Raw genomic sequence first — 23,524 nt, forward strand, 5'->3', positions numbered from 1 at the left:
TTAACACTTGTTGTCCATCTTTTTGATTATAGCCAGCCTAGCGGTTATGGAGTGGTTTTTGCATTGTGGTTTTGATTAGCATTTCCCTAATGACTAATGATTTTGAACATCTTTTCATGTGCTTCTTGGCCATTTGCACGCCTTCTTTGGAGAAATTCAGATCTTTGACCTATTTTTTTAACTGAGTTGTAAGAGTTCTTTATATGTTCTAGATACAAGTCCCTTATTAGATACATGATTTGCAATTTTTTTTCTCCCGTTCTGTTAGTTGTCTTTTAACTTTCTTGATGGTATCCTTTGAAGCACAGAGTTTTAAATTTTTATTAAATCTAATTTTAAAAATTTGGGGGGGGTGATGAAATATGTCTGTTTTTTCTGTTGTCATTTATGCTTTTGGTGTTGATTCTAAGAAAACATTTTCTAACCCAAAGTCATGAAGATTTACTCCTATATTTTCTTCTATAGTTATTTTCTTTAACAATTTTAGCTCTTACATATAGGTTTATGATCCATTTTGAGTTAACTTTCATGATGGTGTTAGGTAGGGGTCCAACTTCTTTTTTTTTTTTTTTTTGTGGTACGTGGGCCTCTCACTGCTGTGGCCTCTCCCGTTGCGGAGCACAGGCTCCGGACGCACAGGCTCAGTGGCCATGGCTCACGGGCCCAGCCTCTCCGCGGCATGTGGGATCTTCCCGGACCGGGACACGAACCTGTGTCCCCTGCATTGGCAGGCGGACTCTCAACCACTGCGCCACCAGGGAAGCCCCCAATTTCTTTTTTTTAATGTGGCTTATACAGATGTTCCAGCGCCACTTGTTGAAAAGATAATTTTTCCCCCTTTGAATTGTCTTGACACCCTCATTGAACATCACTTGACCCATGTGATAGTTTAAAAGTTTTTTTTTGGACTTCCCTGGTAGCACAGTGGTTAAGAACCTGCCTGCCAATGCAGGGGACAGGGGTTCAAGCCCTGGACTGGAGAGCAACTAAGCCCATGCGCCACAACTAGTGAGTCTGCGCTCTAGAGCCCGTGAACCACAACTACTGAGCCTGTGCGCCACAACTTCTGAAGCCCGCGCACCTAGAGCCCCTGCTCCGCAACAAGAGAAGCCACCGCAATGAGAAGCCCATGCACCGCGACGAAGAGTAGCCCCCACTCTCCACGACTAGAGAAAGCCCCTGCACAGCAACGAAGACCCAACGCAGCCAAAAATAAATAAATAAATAAATTTATATATATATATAAAGTTTTATTCTTATTTTAAAACTCGTGCTTATTGTAAAAACTCAAGAAAAATGATTGGCTATAACGTTAAAATACTTCCCCATACACCTGCCAGAGTTAACTACTATTGGGTACTCTCCATAAACTCTTCTGTGTGTTAAAAAACACGAATATAGGAACTTCCCTGGTGGCACATGGTAAGAATCCACCTGCCAGTGCGGGGGACGCGGGTTCAAGCCCTGGTCCGGGAAGATCCCTCGTGCCGCGGAGCAACCGAGCCCGTGCGCCACAGCTACCAAGCCTGCGCTCTGGAGCCCGCGAGCCACAACTGCTGAAGTCCGCGCGCCTAGAGCTCGTGCCCTGCAACAAGAGAAGCCACTGCAATGAGAAGCCCGCGCATCGCAATGAAGAGTAGCCCCCGCTCGCCACAACTAGGGAATGCAACGAAGACCCAACGGAGCCAAAAATAATAATAAAACAAAACAAAACAAAAAACACACAAATATACTTTTTTTTTTTAATATACAGAATGGGATATAATACAAGGTCTTCAACTTGCTTTTTAACTTAACAGTATATCTTGGACATCTTTCCATGCTACTATATGTATTAATAGGTCTACCTTATTCTTTTGGTAGCATAATATTTATATTATGGCTATTATCCATTTTCTTTTTAGTTTTTAAATAAACATTTTATTTTGGAGTAATTTTAGATTTACAGAAAAGTTACTCTTCACCCATTTTCTCCTAATACATAACTGTGGTACATTTATCTAACTAAGACAGTAACATTGGCACATTACTATTTTTTCCAATTTTTTAAATTGTAAAATACACAAACATAAAATTTACCATCTTAACTATTTTTACTGTACAGTTCAGTAGTATTAAATACATTCATAATATTGTGCTACCATTACCACTGTCCGTCTCCAGCACTCTTCATTTTGCAAAACTGAGACTCTATACCCACTAAACAGTTAAGTCCATTCCCCCCTGCCCCCAGCCCCTGCAACCACCATTTTACTTTCTGTTCCTACGATTTTGACTATGCTAAGTACTAATTATAGTGGAATCATACAGTATTTGTCTTTCTGTGACTGGCTTATTTCACTTAGCATAATGTCTTAAGGTTCATCCAAGCTGTAGCATATGTCATAATTTCCCTCCTTTTTTGCACCAAATAATATTCCATTGTACATGTATATACCACATTTTGCTTATCCATTCATCTGTCGATAGAGACTTGGGTTGCTTCCTTTTATTATATATTGTCAATAATGCTGCTGTGAACGTAGGTATACAATTATCTCCCTGAGTCCCTGCTTTCGATTATTTTGAGTATATACCTAGAAGTGGAATTGCTAGATCATCTGGTCATTCTATTTTTAATTTTTTGAGGAGATGTCATACTGTTTTCCACAGTGGCTATACCATTTTACAGTCCCACCAGCAGTGCACAAGGGTTCCAATTTCTCCACATCCTCTCCAATACTTATTTTTGTTTTGATAGTAGCCATCCTAATGGATATGAGGTTGTTATCTCATAGTTTTGATTTGTGTTTCCCTAATGATTAGTGATGTTAAGCATCTTTTCATGTGCTTATTGGCCATTTGTATATCTTCTTTGGAGAAATGTCTATTCAAATCTTTTCTCCATTTTTTAATCAGATTGTTTCAACTTTTTTGTTGTTGAGTTTTAGGAGTTCTCTATGTATTCTGGATATTAATTCCTTATTAGATATATGATTTACAAATAATTTCTCCCATTCTGTGGGTTGCCTTTTTACTCTGTTGGTAGTCTTTTTTTTTTTTTTTGCGGTACGCAGTCCTCTCATTGTTGTGGCCTCTCCCGTTGTGGAGAACAGGCTCCGGACGCGCAGGCTCAGCGGCCATGGCTCACGGGCCCAGCCACTTTGCTGCATGTGGGGTCTTCCCGGACCGGGGCATGAACCTGTGTCCCCTGCGTCGGCAGGTGGACTCTCAACCACTGCGCCACCAGGGAAGCCCTGTTGGTAGTCTTTTGATGCACAAAATTTTTAAACTTTCATAAAGTCCAGTTTGTTTATTTTTTCTTTTATTGCCTATGCCATTGTTGTCATAACCAAGAATTCATTGCCAAATTCAATGTCAAGAAAGTTTTGCCTTATGTTTTTTTCTAAAAATTTTATAGTTTTAGGTCTTAAGTGTGGATCCATTTGGGGTTAATTTTTTTTTAATATAGTGTTAGGTAAGAGTCTAACTTCATTCTGTTGCGTGTGGAAATCTGGTTTTCCCAGCACCATTTGTTGAAAAGACTGTCCTTTCCCCATTGAATGGTCTTGGCACCCTTGTTGAAAATCATTTGATGATATATGTGAAGGTACAATACTATTAACTAAGCTTTATTCAGATTTCACCAATTCTTCCTCTATTGTCCCTTTTCTGTTCTAGGACATAATCCAGGATACTGCATTGCATTTAGTATTACCTATTTAAAAATGTTTGATTTTGGAGGGTCTTAATCTGATAGGTGAGACATAGGGTAGAAAATTTAAAAGATATAAGAGGGTATATAGTGAAGTCAGTTTCCTCCTCATCCCCATCTCCCTTGCATGTACAAGTATAGACGTCTCCCTCCCCCAGAAAGTAGCCCATTGAACACAGAAATGTTTAATGATAAATACGAGAAGGGTGGACTGGCTGCCAAAGCAGGGCCTCCTGAACCCAAGAAGCAGCATCCTTCTCTTTAGCACTGCCGGTCCAGCTGCCTGATGCTTTACCTTCTAGATGTGGGTGAGGAGTCTCTGGTCTCTAATAGAGCCTTGCACAAAGCACAGAATTATGTGCTATGCATGTGTGACGATGCTTTGTTAAATATATACAACACACTCTTTGTGCAAGTTGTCATTAGAATGTGGACATGCTGGGACAGAAGGACAGTGGCTGAGGGAGGATGTAGCAGGGCAGGACAGCCATCTCTGCCTTTTTCACTCAGACTCTCCTTGGTTGACAGGTTTGTCTCAGAGGCGGAGTTATTCATGGCTGTGCGAAGCTTCCTCCTGTCTCTGCAGGACCAGGGTGAATGCCCTCCACTGGTGGTCTTCAGAGCTTCCATCTATCTACTTGCAATCTGCCAGGACAAAGACGGTGCGCTAGATGAGGTATGGACCAAAGTGCCTGGGGCTTTTCTTCCTCCTCTTGCACCTCTTCACATCATGGTTCCTTGGGAGACTATGATGATGTATATATATAGAGAAGGTGGGTGGCAGAGAGAGAGTGTGTGTTGGTGGAGTGGGGGAAGATAGAGTGCTGATATATACATAGCCCTTGTAACTTAGCCAATTCTCTCAACAGTACTGGGAGGCAGAGATTATTATTTCCATTTTATAGATAAGAAAATCAAGACTTAGGTTAAAGTATTGATAACTTTTGCTAGGTCACACAGTTAATTGATGGCGTGACCAGGACTCCAGCTCAGACTTGACCAACTCCTAAGGCTCTTTTCTTAGTACCACCTCTGGTTTATGCAGGAGGAAAGAGGTGTGAGGTGTCTCCAGGTAACAGTTTATCAAACAAAGTGTGTTGCCGGCACCCAGATCATTGTTAACCAGGCTGGTCTTGGATTGCTTTGAAGGTGGTTATATGTTACAAGTTTTCTCTCTCTAGCTTCTTTATAAACTCTCAGGGGTGGAGGACTATGTCTGATTCATCACTGGATCTGTCACCTTTTCCACTGAAAATTGCTTTTATTCCTTAGATGTGGACTCTTCAGCCTCAAATTAAGGACTCTCTTCCTTCAATGACTATTAATTTTGCCTTTTAAAAAAAGTTACTATTGGGGTAAATGTGACATGAGCAGACCTGGTTTAATTTGAATGGAATCAGGAAGGTATAGTAGAAGTGCAAGTGTTCTCAAGTAAGACAGATGTAGGTATATAATGTCCCATTGTCTCTCTTTTTGTGGTATTAGCAGCCATTGGTGATCATTCCCTAGATCCTTTAATTCATTAGGGATTGCAAAATATAATATCCTAATTCTGTCATTCTCTCTTTGTTTATTAACTGGACTATTTGTATAAAAAGAAACTTCTCTCACCAACTATTCAGTTACTCTGAATGGTAGATTGTATAGGAAGCATAGGGTGAATGTTTGATTCTTTCCCTTTAATTACCAGTTTTCAAAAAAAATGAGTTGGTTGCCTAGCACTCTCTAAAAGTGACCAAAGAGAATTTTTTAGTATCATTATGAGCTCATCGATTTAAAAATATTTGATGGTTTCAATCTACTATATTATCCTTTTGAGGATCAAATCGTCCTATCTTTGGCCAGTGGGAGCCTATTCAAGGTTGCTCCTAAGTCCTTTTGACACAACCTTAGTGATATTTGACACAGAGTTTGAGTTTTCTTTTCTTTTTTTAAAAATAAATTTATTTATTTATTAATTTTTTATTTTTGGCTGCTGCACGTGGACTTTCTCTAGTTGCTGCGAGCGGGGGCTACTCTTTATTGTGGTGCGTGGGCTTCTCGTTGCGGTGCTTCTCTTGCTGCTGAGCATGGCCTCTAGGTGCGCTGGCTTCAGTAGTTGTGGCACGTGGGCTCTGGAGTGCAGACTCAGTAGTTGTGGTGCACAGGCTTAGTTGCTCCATGGCATGTGGGATCTTCCCGGAACAGGGCTCGAACCCGTGTCCCCTGCATTGGCAGGCAGATTCTTAACCACTGCACAACCAGGGAAGCCTGAGTTTGAGTTTTCTAGTATCACAAGATGCTTCAGGCATTCCTGCTCTCCCATCCTGTCTTGATCCTACCCAGTTAGGCTTTCACTCTTACCATATCCCTGAAAATGCACTTGTCAAAGTCACCAATAACAGATACATGGCTAAAGCCAATAGTCAGTATTTTAGTCATCATCTTGCTTGACCTATCAACAACATCTCTTTTCTTTGAAACACTGCTTTTCCTTGGCATCTAGAATACCGGGTATTCCTAGTTTTCCTCCTACTTCTCTGGCAGTTATGTCTCAGTGTCTTTTGCTGATTCTCTTTTATCGCCTTGACCTCTAAATGTTGTAGTACCTCAGGGCTCAGTCTGTGACTGCTTTTCTTTTTTCTCTAAATTTACTGCTGTGATGATCTCATACAGTCTCATGGTTTAATTCATGGCTGGATTAAACAAGATCACTCTGGCCACTAGGACAATATAACAGAGGAGTACAAGGGTGAGGATGCAGAAACCTGTTAGGAGGCTACAGCAATAATGTAGGCAAGAGATAGTGGAGTAGGTGGTGAAAATTGTCAGCTTCTGGATATATTTTGAAGTTGGTGCCATAGGATCTCTTGATGGAACAGTGTGAAGTATGAGAATAAGAGAAAATAAAAGGATATTTTCAAAGATTTTGGTTCTCATGAGGGTCAAAGAATTGTTGGATTGAAATACTAGAGGGAGTGAGCTGGAAAGATAGGAGGGGTGGTGGTAAAATGGGACGCTTGAAATTGGGATTATTTGGGAGGGTGCAGTTCTTTGTAATGACAAGGTCTGGATACATGACCGTGGGAATGAATGGCTGAGGCAGGTAAAGGAGATTAGAAGGAGGAAGTAAGAGAATTTAGAGGCCAAGGTTTTCAAACTAGGGAAGTGGGAGTGAAAATAGCCTCCCTTGAGAGACTGTAGGCAAAAGAGGTTTTTGGCAGAGAATCAAAGCAGCAAGGTGAAGGGAATATTCAAAGAGGTACAGGACATAGGGAATTTGCTGATAACTGTGAGTGAGTTCTAGAGGGCACGTGGAAGGGTTGTGGAGCTGTGTAAGAGTGGGAGATGGGATTTAAAGAGGGCATGTCCTGAGCCATATGGGGGTGACCTGAAATTTCTGGGCTTTCTGAGGTGACTGACGTAAACGGGGGAAAAGGACACAATAGGAATAGTCCTGATGGCTTCAAGACTAATAATCGTGGCAAGATTGGTTCTTGGGGGCCCTTTCTTCCCATCTACCAGTGGGTGTGGAGACTTAGAAGGTAGTTTATGGAGGAGCTCCAGATTTCCCCTCTTAGGTGTGAATCCATAAATGATATATAACATTGTTTTGCATTTTAAAAATTCTTATATAAATATATAAATGGCAATATACAGTCACAACTTGTTTTTTTCACTTCATTTTTGTTTTTCTATTTTTATTTATCCAGGTTTTTAAAAAAATTGTGGTAAAATACACAAACATAAAATTTACTATCTTAACCATTTTTAGTGCACAGTAATGGTATTGTGTACATTAATATTGTTGTGCAACCATCTCACCACCATCTATCTCCAGAAATCTTTTCATCTTGCAAAACTGAAACTCTATACCCATTAAACAATAACTCCTCTATATGCATTGACCACTTATCATGTGCCGGGTGCCATGTGGGTCCCTGTCAGGGTTGAGGTGAATCAAACAAACTCCCTGCCCTCAGGGAGCGCCAGTTTGGCAAGAGAGACAAAAAGATCTCCTACAAGGCAGGGAACAGCTGCAGTGCTTCCTGGAGCTGGAGGACCATTGAGAGCTACGAAAGCACAAGGGGCAAGAGGTTGTGTCCGATTGTGGCATCAGAGAGGCTTCGTGGAAGAGATGGAGGTAGTGAAGGGAGAACTTTCAGGCTGAGAGTAGAGTAAGATTTAAGATACAGAAGTGGGGAGTTACCCAGTCTATCCATTCAAGGAAAGAAGCCTAGTTTAGTGTGGCTTGGCTAGGTCATGTGGGAGAAGGAGTGGAAAGAAGCTGGGAGGTAGACCTAAGTCTTTAATAACATGCTCGAAAAGGAAATTAAGAAAATAATTCCATTTACAGTAGCATTAAGAAATTAAATATATAGGAATAAATTTAACAAAAGAAGTGCAAGGACTTGATCACTGAAACTCACAAAACATTATTGAAAGAATTTAAAGAATACATACCTAAATAGAAGGACAACCTGTGTTCATGAATCAGAAGACTTAATGGCCAGTTATAAGATAAATAAGTGCTGGGGATGTAATGTACATCATGATGACTACAGCTAACAATGTTGTTTTGTATATTTGAAAGTTGCTAAGAAAGTAGATCTTAAAAGTTTTCATCACAAGGAAAAAACTTTTGTAATTATGTGAGGTGATGGATGTTGACTAAACTTATTGTGGTAATCATTTCACAATATATACATTTATCAGATCATTATGTTATACTCCTTAAACTTATACAATGTTATACATCAATTTTATCTCAATAAAATTAGGAAAAAAGAAGACAATAGTGTTCAAATGGCAGTACTCCCCAAATTGATCTATAGATTCAACATAATCTTGATCAAAATCCCTGTTGCCTTCTTTTTTTTTTTTTAAGATTTAATTTTATTAATTTTTGGCTGCGTTGGGTCTTCGTTGCTGCACACAGGATTTCTCTAGTTGCAGCAGGCGGATTCTTATCCACTGCGCCACCAGGAGAGTCCCTGCCTTCTCTTTTTTTGTCCAGAAATAGACAAGTTGATCCTAAAATTTATATGGAAATGCAAGGGACCCAAAATAGCCAAAACAATCTTGAAAAAGAAGCACAAGGGCTTTCCTTGTGGTGCAGTAGTTAAGAATCCGCCTGCCAATGCAGGGGACACGGGTTCGAGCCCTGGTCTGGGAAGATCCCACATGCCACAGAGCATCTAAGCCCGTGCGCCACAACTACTGAGCCTGCACTCTAGAGCCCGTGCGCCACAACTGGTGAGCCCGCGTGCCACAACTACTGAAGCCCGTGCACCTAGAGCCCATGCTCCATGACAAGAGAAGCCACTGCAGTGAGAAGCCCGTGCACCGCAACGAGGAGTAGCCCCCACTTGCCGCAACTAGAGAAAGCCCGCGTGCAGCAACGAAGACCCAACACAGCCAAAAAAATTAATAAATTAAAAAAGAAAGCACAAGGTTGGAGGGCTCACACTTCTTAATTTAAACTTACTACAAAAATAGAGTAATCAAGACAGTGTGGTTCTGGTATATGTCTAGCATAGACAACCAGATCAATGGAATAGAACTAAGAGTCCAAAAATAAACCCATATTTTATTTTATTTTTATTTTATTTTGTGGTACGCGGGCCTCTCACTGTTGTGGCCTCTCCCGTTGCGGAGCACAGGCTCCGGACGCGCAGGCTCAGCGGCCATGGCTCACGGGCCCAGCCGCTCCACGGCATGTGGGATCTTCCTGGACTGGGTCACGAACCCGTGTCCCCTGCATCAGCAGGCGGACTCTCAACCACTGCGCCACCAGGGAAGCTGAAACCCATATATTTTTAAAAGGATGCCAAGACAATTCAGTGGGGAAAGAATAGCCTTTTTAATAAATGGTGTTGGGACAGCTGGATATCCACAAGCAACAGAATGAAGTTGGACCCTTACCTCATACCGTACACAAAAAATAAATCAAAATAGATCAAAGACCCAAATGAAGAGTGAAAACTATAAACTATAAAATTCTTAAAATAACATGTTAAGGAATTTGAGCTTTGTAATATGTACAATGGGAAGAGATAGGTTTTTGAGGGTTAATAAATGATTCAGAACACCTGCCCTTTGCTTTCTCTGTGCCAGGTCTTATGCCAAGTGCACAGATCAATCTGTCACAGTCCCTGCCCTCAAGCATCTCAAGTCTAGTGTGGGAGGTAGACAAGTACACGCTGACAATTATGATACACTGTGGTATCATTATAGAGCTGGGTTTCTCAGCCATGGCACTATTAACATTTTGCACAGTATAACTCTTTTCTGTGGGAGGCTGTCCTGTGCATTGTAGGGTATTTAGTGGGATCCTGCTCTCTCCTACTAGATGCCAGTAGCACTCTCCCAATCAAGACAATCAAAAATGTCTGTAAACATTTAAAAATGTTCCCTGAGGAGCAAAATCACCCCTAGTTGAGGACCACTGTTATAAGGTAAGCACAGTGAGGTTTTCTTTTCTCTAGAGGGTGCTGGGATGAGCCAGTGTAGATATCCTGGAGCACTGAGAAGCCAGTACATTTTTCCCACTATGTCTTGGCTGTCTGTGTTTGTTGGGGATTGGGGTCTCTTGAGTCCTCTGCAAGGTGTATTTAGCCCCTTTCTTCTTTGCCTTCAGGCTGTGGTTGGCGCCATCAGAAAATTACTAGAGGGCATCCCGGACCTGCACCTAGTGTACACCCACCACCCCCTCCTGCTCAGGTTATTCCTGTTGTATCCAGAGCTGATGAGTAGGTTTGGGCACCGTGTCCTGGAACTTTGGTTCTCCTGGGAAGAGAGCATCTGTGAGGAGCTGGATGATGTCGCCTCTGCTGGGCAGCCCACCCTTCCCGCCAGCTTAGCAGCCCTGTTTCATGTGCTCAGAAGCAGCCCCAGCACCCTGCTCATTTTGCTGGTAGGTGACCACTTGCTCATTTCTACATTCAGAGATGGTGGGCCCTCTCTCTCTGGGAGCTGGTTTATTGAGGTCAGGAGGCACCCGCAGCTGCTTCTGCCTGCCTCTGGACTTATCACTGTTTCCATGTGAGTAGGAGGTGCTTTCGGCTGGCAGGTGCCTGGTTTCTGTAAGTCTATACCCTTTCTTAAGTCTGATGGAGGTTTGCTCACTGAGAGATATGTGCCTCTCTAATCCCCAGGGGATATACCTATGAAATGCTGACCTCAGTCACCATTCCCTCTCTCCTCCCTGTCTTCTCTTAAGCATATTCTGTTAACAAGGGTTTGATGTCATAGGGGACCCCTGGGGCACGTAGATGAAGATGTCTGATAGCAGAGGGACTCAGCCTCTTTTCTACCATAACTCTCAGGATAATGTTACATGTGCAACACCCTCCCTTAGGCATACCCAGAATTTTTTTGTCATGAGTTTATTGCATATTCCATTGCTTTTTTTTATGAAGTAAGACATTCCTATAATTTCTGTCAGGTACATCAGTTAGATAAGTAAGCCGCCTGCTGTCTGCAGTTTCTAACACACTGACTTTAATTCCATCTTTTTTTCCTCATTATTATAGAGATGACTCCTATAATTTATATATATATATATTAAAAAGGAAATTATTTACACATTTGACGATTTGTATTTAGTGACCAGTTACTAGTTTTAGGTCCCAAACTGAGCACACTAGCATATGAGACACTCTTTTTAGAACCCCTGCCTTCAATGCCAGTTACTTGGCTCCCCACCCCTTAGTCCTGGAAGAATGACATAGCCCTTTAGAGAAGAGTGGGTGTTCCTTTGATATTCTTATCATCAACAAACACGATTCCCTGACTTTATTGGAGTGACTGTTGTGGAAATAACACCTGCATATTGTATATCTCACATCCTTAGGTACCTACATCTGTCTGTATTCACATTCTCATGTACACACTCCCCACACAGACTTAAATCTTCACCTTTTTCCCTAAGATCTGTCGTCTTGTGAAATCACACACGTGTTGGCTTGATAGGGGCCACATTCACGCTTTGGCTCAAATTCTTCCTTGGAGGAGGAAGAAAAGAGAAGAAGGAACGGGTTAAAAATAAACCATTAGTGCATAGGGAAAGAAGAAAAGATGGGATGCCAGGCAGAGTAGCAATGGACAGAGCTAAGATACTGGATTTTCTTTGCCAGGTAATGTATTCAGGGTCAATTCCTCACACATAACAGGTACTTAAAAATCTTTGCTGACCTATTGAGTTAGGGGTCTGGACAGATCTAAGTCTCTCAAAAAAGAAAAATTCAGATCTTCTGAGAAAGATACTAATCATGGTATCTTATTTTTTTCTTTTTAAACAGATGAAGAAAGAGTTTTAGAGAGATTTGTCCAAGGTCACAAGAGCTGAGATTAAAACCCAGATTTTGACTCCCTAATGTTCTTTCTAGTAAACTCAGCTAAATTCAGTGTTTCATCTAATGGGAGAGCTGTTTGAGCACTAGGGATATAGGGATGAATTTCACCTAGTCCCTGCCGCATGGGCCAGTGAGAGACTCAGACACAACAAACCACTAACAACTGGAAGATGAAGGCTTCTCTGAGCTTCGGTTTCCTCACATGCATAAGGGAGATAACATGGGGGTAAATGAAAGAATGTATAGGAACACTTGTGATATGCTATACACAGTAGACTATCATTCACTGATTATTGACTGACTCTGAACCAGATAAAGAATGTTAATCTCACAGAGGCTTATTGAATTGCCAAGGTCATATAGCTAATAAAGATCATGACCATGACTGGAGCCTAAATTAATGAGTTTTTCACTAAATTAGATCCTAGAAACATCAGTGGTAAGAAAAAGTAGCAAGGAACAGCTTTGTTGTTTGTTCATGTATATATAATTCCTACCATTTCTCCCCGGCTTCTAGCCGCAGGAGAGGAAAGAGTCTAAAAATATGTGGTGGTACCAATTTCTGTTTTTGATATGTGTAATTAACAGGTGAAAACAAAGCTGTTAATTGCCACTCTTATCAACGCGTGGTCTTTCATGTAGGTTGTTTATGTGTAAAAAACAGAAGCTCTGTTTGTTCCCTGCTTGGCCACATCCCTCTGGTCGGTCCAGTCCCAGAGAGTTCTGGACAGCTCTGGACAGGAGAGACTGTGGAGTGGGCCATGCTCCACCCAGAGCCTTCCCACTGACCCATATGGTGGGGTGCACTCCTTCCCCTGACATTCAGCATGGCTGCTAAATGCTAAGTAGCCCCCTTCCTTTTGCACTGTTAACATTTACTAACTCAGGTTTCTAAGGGACCAGCTCTGGCAGTCAGGCAGCTGTGTGCCAGTGAAGGAGCAGGAGTGGGAAACTGGTTTGGCCTTGGGCCCTGTGACCTTGGGCAAATCACACCTCATCTGGGCTTTAGCCTCATACTCTGTAAAGTAAAAAAAGTTGGTGGAAATGAACCTCTAGCCCTCTCATTCTGAGATCCTTTCCTTCCAGAGATGTTTTCTGAGTCCCTACAAGGTAACAAAAATGAAGCCAATCTCATCCCTGCCCTTCATTAAATCACAGTGTAGTAGAACTTACAATGCCACTGCTTTCTTGATAGGCAAACTACTTAATCTGTCCCAGTTTGCTCATTTGAAAAATCGGGGTGCACCTACCTGGAAGAGTTATCATGAAGATACAGATAATGTATAAACAAATATACAACTACAGTTTAAACACAGCACAGTACCTGACATTATCAGGCCCTAATTGAGTGATTGCTATTGATAATGTCAACAAAAATTAATCAATAGTCAATCTAAGAAAGAAATGGAAAATTTTATTTGAGCCAACCTGAGGATTATAACCCAGGAGACAGTCTTTCAGAAAGCTCTGAGGGAAATTCCCTGGTGGTCCAGTGGTTAGGACTCTGTGCTTCCACTGCAGGGGGAAAGGGTTCGATCCCTAGTTGGGGAACTAAGGTCCCGCAAGCCACGTGGTGTGGCAAAAAAAAAAGGAAAGCTCTGAGGACTGTTCTGCCTGTAAGAGGTCAAAGCACAGTGATGTAAGTTTTTGAGACAAACGGTTAAATGATGTGTTATTGACAGTTTACACAATCCAGATCTACATGTACAAAGCAAGTAGTGGGTCACAGGTCATCGTGGCTCTTTACAAGATTAGGAAGGAAATTATCCCCTAAGGAGTTGTGCGTTGTGACCCTTGATGAGATTAAGAAAGAATGTTGTCTCCTAAGGAGGTCTGGTTAATGCAGATGCACAGTATACGCCAAAGGGGAGGGAGGAGGCCCAAATGAGTAGAAAAAAAATTTTGTTAATTTTTCTCATCTTGCCATAAAATATGAATTATTTCATCAATATTATAGTTGTTTCTCTGGCAGCTGCAGAGGTTTTTAAAGAGCCAGGCCCAGACACCCCTGCGCTACCCAGTGATCAGCCCATCTGGATTTGTCTGGCCAGTTGCCCTGTAATCATGTCTCTCTGTGTCAGAAGTTGTCTTCCCTGGAAAGGGAGTCTGTGTGTAACCTTGGTTTCGTGACACCCAGCCCTAACTGGCCTGTCCAATGGAATTGGCTTGTTTGAGCTGGAAGGTGCCAGGAGCTATCAGTAGGATAGCCTCTGGCGTGGCTTCTGCTGGCTTTGCCTTTAACATATACTCATTAAAATAACTCTGAAAGCAAATAAAAAGCAACGTTCTTTCCCACCTTCTGAAACCAAGGCCTTTACACCTTGGGGCAGAAATAGCCAGATGCCATGGCAGAGACAGGGCCTGATCTGGTCCTTGCTTCCCTTCCTGTACCCTGAATCTGTCCTAACCCATCCTCTGCCTGCCCTGTGACATCTCCATTCCCTGCCCCCTTCTCCCTTAAGGCACCCCCAGGTCCCCTGTTCTGAAATAACCTCTTCTTGACCCTGTAATTCCATTTACAAGAGAGAGGAATCCCAGAAAGTAGAAAGAGCTTTGGGCTTGGAGTTAGGAGACCCGTATTCAAATCCTAATTGTGCCACTTACTAGCTTACACGAAGTTTGGCACATCACATAATCTCTCTGAGCCTTCATTTTCTCCTATTTAGGATAGACTTATTTGACAGGATGATGCACGGTAGATGCTGAGTGAGTGCTTCTTTACCCAGGTTCTGTGACACCATCATTTGGGACCCTTCCCCAGCTCCTCTCTTATTCACTGTCCACCTGTCCCTAACCATAATGCCCTCTGAGCTCTGGCTTCCGTCTCTCCTGCTCAGGACCTCATCTATTCCAGTCCAGTGGACACAGCCCGCAAGGTACTGATCGTCCTGAGGACCTTTTTGAGGAGGAATGAGGATGTCCAAGTGGGTGGTCTCATCCGAGGCCACTTCCTGCTGATCCTACAGCATCTGCTGGTGGAACATGGGTCCTCCCCATCAGAAGGTCAGTCTGCAGCTGCTGGGGGCATGTATTGACCTGAAGGTCAGACAGAATGGCATCTCTGCCCTGATGAGGTCTGCTCTAGGAGAGAGAATCAGAGTTTTCTATGCAAAAGAAAAGTCAGAACAGTGGGGCATCAAACTAAACTTTATCTCCTTCCTCTCATTGGAGAGTGGGTGCTCAACATATTTGGTTTGTGTGTGTGGTTTGAGTGTGCTTATGTTTAATGTCTGCATGGGTGAGAGTGTTTGATGTATGCATGCATGTCCCCACCCTGCCCAGCATGTGCTCAGAGCTGTTTGTCACAGGAATGGCAGCCTCCAGTTGGGAAGAAAAAAGGGGTAAATACTGGGGAGGTCAGGGAGGCAGCAGCAGCCAGCAGGGGCTGGGAAGGGGGTGGATCTGTGATGTATTGGAAGCTCCTGGTGAGATCCAAAAGGATGGTTTCTAAATCTGGAATGGGACTCCCTGGAGTCAAGGAAGCTTGATATTTGGTACAGTATGAAGACACTGAAAGTCTGGGATTGGTCTGATTACTCTCAGAAAGTTGAATTTTTAAATTTCAAAGCAATTAAGAGGAAGTAGGTAGAGAGCTGTGGCTCACTTGGTCCAGTTCTGATTGAGGACAGCAGTTTGGAGGTTTGTTTAAGGGTATCTAGAAGAGCTGAGTCTTTCTTTTTCAGGGAAGGACGAGCCACAACTAACTAATAATAGTGTTTAAGAGCCATGAGATTTCTTGGAAACACATAGTGGAATGACTGTGAGCACTGGATTGAGATTTGGGTTCAAGTCCTGGCCCTGGCCCTGCTGCTGTGGGGCCTTGGAGATGTCACTCAGCCTCTCTGGGCCTCAGTTTTCTTAACTGCAAAATAGGAATAACAATCCCTACTTCACATGATTTTTAGGATGATTAAGTGAAATAATGAATTCCTGGTACCCAACCCAGAGCTGGCACTCAGTATGTCAGTTGCCCCTCTTCTAAATGAAGAAGGAAAAAGACAGGAAATAGGGGTAAATCCCAACAGACTATTTACCGCTGGTGGGTCGTGGGTGCCTGTCTGACCTTAGGGTGATCTGGTCAATCCACCTGACCAGCTCTCCTTGTTTCTCACAGCCTCGGGGAACCTGCCTTTGCTGCTGAGCCTCCTCTCCTTAGTGCAGCTGAGAAACGAGTCAGAGCAAGAACTGGACAGCATGGCCATGAAGCTCCTTCACCAAGGTGCTCTGGCTGCTTGGGACAGTGCCTGAGGGCCTGGGGCTGGGCGTGCTGTGGGTGTGCTCTCAGTGGTGCTGGCCTTGTTCCTTTCTTCCACCCTTTCATCTTTTTGTAAGAAGCTAGTGGGTCAGTCTACTCCTGTGGGCTTTTTTTTTTTTTCTTTTTGGAGGAGAGAGAGGTTTATTGCAGGGCCGTGCAAGGAGAACGGGGACTCATGCCCCCAAACCCTGAACTCCCCGAAGGGTTTCAGCAAAGCATTTTTAAAGGCAAGGTGAGGGAGGAGGGTTGCAGGGTATGCAATCAGCTCGTGCACAGTTCCCTGATTGGTTGATCTTCTGTGGGCTTCTTGATAAAGGACCTTCCAGATCTTTCTCTGCTCATTCTCTGGTAATGTTTGGAAAATCAAAAAAAAAAAAAAATCATTGTGACAATCTCCAGAATCAGGAATGCCTGGGTTTGTTCTCAGCTTAGTCACTAATTATGCAACCTTGGGCAGTCACCTAGCCTCTATGAGCCTTTGGTTCCTCATAGGTAAAATAATACTGCATACCTGATTTAGGTTGATACAAAAATAACCGTACATGTAGAATGCCACAGGATGCTTGGCACAGAGTAGGCCTTCATTGGGTACAATCCATGTATCTTCATTTTTCCTGGCACAAGCTCAGTTTTCCACTTCACCCCACAGCTGACTCAGGATCTGATGATCCAGTCACAGTTCTCTAGGCCTCTTTTCTACCCATACTTCAAACCTCTCAGGACCTTTTATTGCTCATTAATGCGGTCACTAGTTCATAGGCAGTACCCTCAGGAAGATTTGTTGAAGCAAGGTTGAAATTAATAGGAGAAATGGTGTGTCTTCAGTACCTGTTGACTGTCAGGTGGCCACAGGTGAGGATGGTTTTTTTCCCTGCCTGGAGCCCAAGGCTTCTCATGAGATCAGTGTCTAGCTCAAAAAGAGCCTCCAGGCCTGACGTGGAGCTGGTCATGGCTGCCTATCTTATCAGGTTAAGGGTGATGCTCAGCTGGGACGGAGGTCTGTGTGTGACAAAAACAGCCATCAAAAGGGCCTCTAGGGAATGGACTTGAGGACACGGGGAGGGGGAGGGTAAGCTGGGACGAAGTGAGAGAGTGGCATGGACATATATACACTACCAAATGTAAAATAGATAGCTAGTGGGAAGCAGCCACATAGCACAGGGAGATCAGCTCGGTGCTTTGTGACCACCTAGAGGGGTGGGATAAGGAGGGTGGGAGGAAGATGCAAGAGGGAGGAGATATGGGGATATATGTATATGTATAGCTGATTTACTTTGTTATAAAGCAGAAACTAACACACTATTGTAAACAATTATACTCCAGTAAAGATGTTTAAAAAAAAAAAAAGCAGTAATCTACTAAAAAAAAAAAGGGCCTCTAGGGAATTCCCTGGTTGTCCAGTGGTTAGGGCTCTGCACTTCCATTGCAGGGGGCATGGGTTTGATCCCTGGTTGGGGAACTAAGATCCAACAAGCCATACAGTGTGGCCAAATAAATAAATAGAAAGGGCCTCTAACAGGGAGAAATAACAGGCTGAAACATACACGTGAAGTGAATATACATTTACGTATAACCCTGGAGTACTTTTATTTGAGAGCATTGAGGGTAGAGGACTGTAGTTCACAGGTGAGGGTATGGTTGGGAGGCCTGCTTGTCTGGTTGACCACAAGCCAAGTAAAGTAAAGTGTACTGTGGCTGCCAAAAAAGTGAATAGTGGGGCAGACAGCAGAAGCAAGAAGAACTACGGTCCTGCAGCCTGTGGATTAAAAACCACATTCACAGAAAGATAGACAAGATGAAAAGGCAGAGGGCTATGTACCATATGAAGGAACAAGATAAAACCCCAGAAAAACAACTAAATGAAGTGGAGATAGGCAACCTTCCAGAAAAAGAATTCAGAATAATGATAGTGAAGATGATCCAGGACCTCAGAAAAAGAATGGAGGCAAAGGTCGAGAAGATGCAAGAAATGTTTAACAAAGACCTAGAAGAATTAAAGAACAAACAAACAGAGATGAACAATACAATAACTGAAATGAAAACTACACTAGAAGGAGTCAATAGCAGAATAACTGAGGCAGAAGAACGGATAAGTGACCTGGAAGACAGAATGGTGGAATTCACTGCTGCGGAAGAGAATAAAGAAAAAAGAATGAAAAGAAATGAAGACAGCCTAAGAGACCTCAGGGACAACATTAAACGCAACAACATTCACATTATAGGGGTCCCAGACGGAGAAGAGAGAGAGAAAGGACCCAAGAAAATATTTGAAGAATAGTCGAAAATGTCCCTAACATGGGAAGGGAAATAGCCACCCAAGTCTAGGAAGCACAGAGAGTCCCATACAGCATAAACCCAAGGAGAAACACGCTGAGACACATAGTAATCAAACTGGCAAAAATTAAAGACAAAGAAAAATTATCGAAAGCAGCAAGGGAAAAACGACAAATAACATACAAGGGAACTCCCACAAGGTTAACAGCTGATTTCTCAGCAGAAACTCTACAAGCCAGAAGGGAGTGGCATGATATACTTAATAAAGTGATGAAAGGGAAGAACCTAAAAACAAGATTACTCTACCCAGCAAGGATCTCATTCAGATTTGATGGAGAAACCAAAAGCTTTACAGACAAGCAAAAGCTAAGAGAATTCAGCACCACCAAACCAGCTCTACAACAAATGCTAAAGGAACTTCTCTAACTGGGAAACACAAGAGAAGAAAAGGACCTACAAAAACAAACCCAAAACAATTAAGAAAATGGTCATAGGAACATACATATTGATAATTACCTTAAACGTTAATGGATTAAATGCTCCAACCAAAAGACACAGGCTTGCTGAATGGATACAAAAACAAGACCCATATATATGCTGTCTATAAGAGACCCACTTCAGACCTAGGGACACATACAGACTGAAAGTGAGGGGATGGAAAAAGATATTCCATGCAAATGGAAATCAAAAGAAAGCTGGAGTAGCAATACTCAAATCAGATAAAATAGACTTTAAAATAAAGAATGTTACAAGAGACAAGGAAGGACACTACATAATGATCAAGGGATCAATCCAAGAAGAAGATATAACAATTATAAATATATATGCACCCAACATAGGAGCACCTCAATACATAAGGCAACTGCTAACAGCTATAAAACAGGAAATCGACAGTAACACAATAATAGTGGGGGACTTTAACACCTCACTTACACCAATGGACAGATCATCCAAAATGAAAATAAATAAGGAAACAGAAGCTTTAAATGACACAATAGACCGGATAGATTTAATTGATATTTATAGGACATTCCATCCCAAAACAGCAGATTACACTTTCTTCTCAAGTGCACACAGAACATTCTCCAGGATAGATCACATCCTGGGTCACAAATCAAGCCTCAGTAAATTTAAGAAAAGTGAAATCATATCAAGCATCTTTTCTGACCACAACACTATGAGATTAGAAATCAATTACAGGGAAAAAAACGTAAAAAACACAAACACATGGAGGCTAGACAATATGTTACTAAATAACCAAGAGATCACTGAAGAAATCAAAGAGGAAATCAAAAAATGCCTAGAGACAAATGACAGTGAAAACACTATGATCCAAAACCTATGGGATGCAGCAAAAGCAGTTCTAAGAGGGAAGTTTATAGCTGTACAAGCCTACCTAAAGAAACAAGAAAAATCTCAAATAAACAATCTAACCGGGCTTCCCTGGTGGCGCAGTGGTTGATAGTCCGCCTGCCGATGTGGGGGACACGGGTTCGTGCCCCGGTCCGGGAGGATCCCACGTGCCACGGAGCGGCTGGGCCCATGAGCCATGGCTGCTGACCCTACGCGTCTGGGAGCCTGTGCTCCGCAGCGGGAGAGGCCACAACAGTGAGAGGCCTGCGTACCGCAAAAAAACAACAACAGTCTAACCTTACACCTAAAGGAACTAGAGAAAGAAGAACAAACAAAACCCAAAGTTAGCAGAAGGAAAGAAATCATAAAGATCAGAGCAGAAATAAATGAAATAGAAACAAAACAATAACAAAGATCAATAAAACTAAAAGCTGGTTCTTTGAGAAGATAAACAAAATTGATAAACCATTAGCCAGACTCATCAAGAAAAAGAGGGAGAGGACTCAAATCAATAAAATTAGAAATGAAAAAGAAGTTACAACAGACACCGCAGAAATACAAAGCATCCTAAGAGACTACTACAAGCAACTCTATGCCAATAAAATGGACAACCTGGAAGAATTGGACAAATTCTTAGAAAGGTATAACCTTCCAAGACTGAACCAGGAAGAAATAGAAAATATGAACAGACCAATCACAAGTAATGAAATTGAAACTGTGATTTAAAATCTTCCAACAAACAAAAGTCCAGGACCAGATGGCTTCACAGGTGAATTCTATCAACCATCTAGAGAAGAGCTAACACCCATCCTTCTCAAACTCTTCCAAAAAATTGCAGAGGAAGGAACACTCCCAAACTCATTCTATGAGGCCACCATCACCCTGATACCAAAACCAGACAAAGATACTACAAAAAAGAAAATTACAGACCAACATCACTGATGAATATAGATGCAAAAATCCTCAACAAAATACTAGCAAACAGAATCCAGCAACACATTAAAAGGATCATAAACCATGATCAAGTGGGATTTATCCCAGGGGTGCAAGTATTCTTCAATATACGCAAATCAATCTATGTGATACACCATATTAACAAATTGAAGAATAAAAACCATATGATCATCCTAATAGATGCAGAAAAAGCTTTTGACAAAACTCAACACCCATTTATGAAAAAACTCTCCAGAAAGTGGGCATAGAGGGAACCTACCTCAACATAATAAAGGCCATATACGACAAACCCACAGCAAACATCAGTCTCAATGGTGAAAAACTGAAAGCATTTCCTCTAAGATCAGGAACAAGACAAGGATGTCCACTGTCACCACTATTATTCAACATAGTTTTGGAAGTCCAAGCCACGGCAATGAGAAGAAAAAGAAATAAAAGGAATACAAATTGGAAAAGAAGAAGTAAAACTGTCGCTGTTTGCAGATGACATGATACTATACATAGAGAATCCTAAAAATGCCACCAGAAAACTACTAGAGCTAATCAATGAATTTGGTAAAGTTGCAGAATACAAAATTAATGCACAGAAATCTCTTGCATTCCTATACACTAATGATGAAAAATCTGAAAGAGAAATTAAGGAAACACTCCCATTTACCATTGCAACAAAAAGAATAAAATACCTAGGAATAAACCTACCTAGGGAGACAAAAGACCTGTATGCAGAAAACTATAAGACACTGATGAAAGAAATTAAAGATGATACCAACAGATGGAGAGATACACCATGTTCTTGGATTGGAAGAATCAATATTGTGAAAATGACTATACTACCCAAAGCAATCTACAGTTCAATGCAATCCCTATCAAATTACCAATGGCATTTTTTACGGAACTAGAAGAAAAAATTTTAAAATTTGTATGGAGACACAAAAGACCCCAAATAGCCAAAGCAGTCTTGATGGAAAAAAATGGAGCTGGAGGAATCAGACTCCTTGACTTCAGACTATACTACAAAGCTACAGTAATCAAGACAATATGGTACTGGCACAAAAACAGAAACATAGATAAATGGAACAAGATAGAAAGCCCAGAGATAAACCCACACACCTATGGTCAACTAATCTATGACAAAGGAGGCAAGGATATACAATGGAGAAAAGACAAGTCTCTTCAATAAGTGGTGCTGGGAAAACTGGACAGCTACATGTAAAAGAATGAAATTAGAACACTCCCTAACACCATACACAAAAATAAACTCAAAATGGATTCGAGACCTAAATGTAAGACCGGAAACTATAAAACTCTTAGAGGAAAACATAGGAAGAACACTCTTTGACATAAATCACAGCAAGATCTTTTTTGATCCACCTCCTAGAGTAATGGAAATAAAAACAAAAATAAGCAAATGGGACCTAATGAAACTTCAAAGCTTTTGCACAGCAAAGGAAACCGTAAACAAGACGAAAAGACAACCCTCAGAATGGGAGAAAATATTTGGAAATGAGTCAACGGACAAAGGAATAATCTCCAAAATATATAAACAGCTCATGCAGCTCAATATTAAAGAAACAAACAACCCAATCCAAAAATGGGCAGAAGACCTAAATAGACATTTCTCCAAAGAAGACCTACAGATGGCCAAGAGTCACGTGAAAAGCTGCTCAACATCACTAATTATTAGAGAAATGCAAATCAAAACTACAATGAGGTATCACCTCACACCAGTTAGAATGGGCATCATCAGAAAATCTACAAACAACAAATGCTGGAGAGGGTGTGGAGAAAAGGGAACCCTCTTGCACTGCTGGTGGGAATGTAACTTGATACAGCTACTGTGGAGAACAGTATGGAGGTTCCTTAAAAAACTAAAAATAGAACTACCATATGATCCAGCGATCCCACTACTGGGCATATACCCAGAGAAAACCATAATTCAAAAAGACACATGCACCCCAATGTTCACTGCAGCACTATTTACAATAGCCAGGTCATGGAAGCAACATAAATGCCCATCGACAGACAAATGGATAAAGAAGATGTGGTACATATATACAATGGAATATTACTCAGCCATAAAACAGAACAAAATTGGGTCATTTGTTGAGACATGGATGGATGTAGAGACTGTCATACAGAGTGAAGTAAGTCAGAAAGAGGAAAACAAATATCGAATATTAACGTGTGTATGTGGAACCTAGAAAAATGGTACAGATGAACCAGTTTGCGCGGCAGAAGTTGAGACACAGTTGTAGAGAACAAACATATGGACGCCAAGGGGAAAAAGCCGCGGAGGGGTGGGGATGGTGGTGTGATGAATTGGGCGATTGGAATTGACATGTATACACTGATGTGTATAAAATTGATGACCAATAAGAACCTGCTGTATAAAAAAATAAATAAAATTAAATTAAAAGACTTTTAAATAGTAATACTAAACTTTCTTTGGGTTATTTGTGTGGAAATATGTTAATATGAATGTTTCAGACATTACATGAATTTCCTAAAAATCTTATGTGTTCTGGTATAATAAGTCATAATTCTAGTTATTATTTTAAAATGTATATCTCATGAAAAAACCAAATTTCCTTGTCAATTGCATTATTATGAACTTTCATCAAATCTTTAACCGTGGTCATTTTTAAGTCTTCTGTCATT

The 23,524-nt window shown here is 41.6% G+C and overlaps 1 protein-coding gene across 1 annotated transcript in view; it reads left to right on the forward strand.

Moving 5' to 3' along the window:
* The window catches only part of MEI1 (meiotic double-stranded break formation protein 1), a 68,691-nt gene that overhangs the window by 30,823 nt on the left and 14,344 nt on the right, over positions 1-23,524 (forward strand). Inside the window, exons 19-22 of the mRNA XM_022596485.3 lie at positions 4,223-4,370; positions 10,314-10,589; positions 14,868-15,033; positions 16,145-16,249. Of these exons, the coding sequence (XP_022452193.2) occupies positions 4,223-4,370; positions 10,314-10,589; positions 14,868-15,033; positions 16,145-16,249 (695 nt within the window). The remainder of the gene's footprint in view (positions 1-4,222; positions 4,371-10,313; positions 10,590-14,867; positions 15,034-16,144; positions 16,250-23,524) is intronic.

This window comes from Delphinapterus leucas, chromosome 11 (genome assembly GCF_059928025.1).
Source record: "Delphinapterus leucas isolate spDelLeu-1000000601 "Yukka" chromosome 11, BTC_Dleu_Yukka2, whole genome shotgun sequence".
Taxonomy (NCBI): domain Eukaryota; kingdom Metazoa; phylum Chordata; class Mammalia; order Artiodactyla; family Monodontidae; genus Delphinapterus; species Delphinapterus leucas.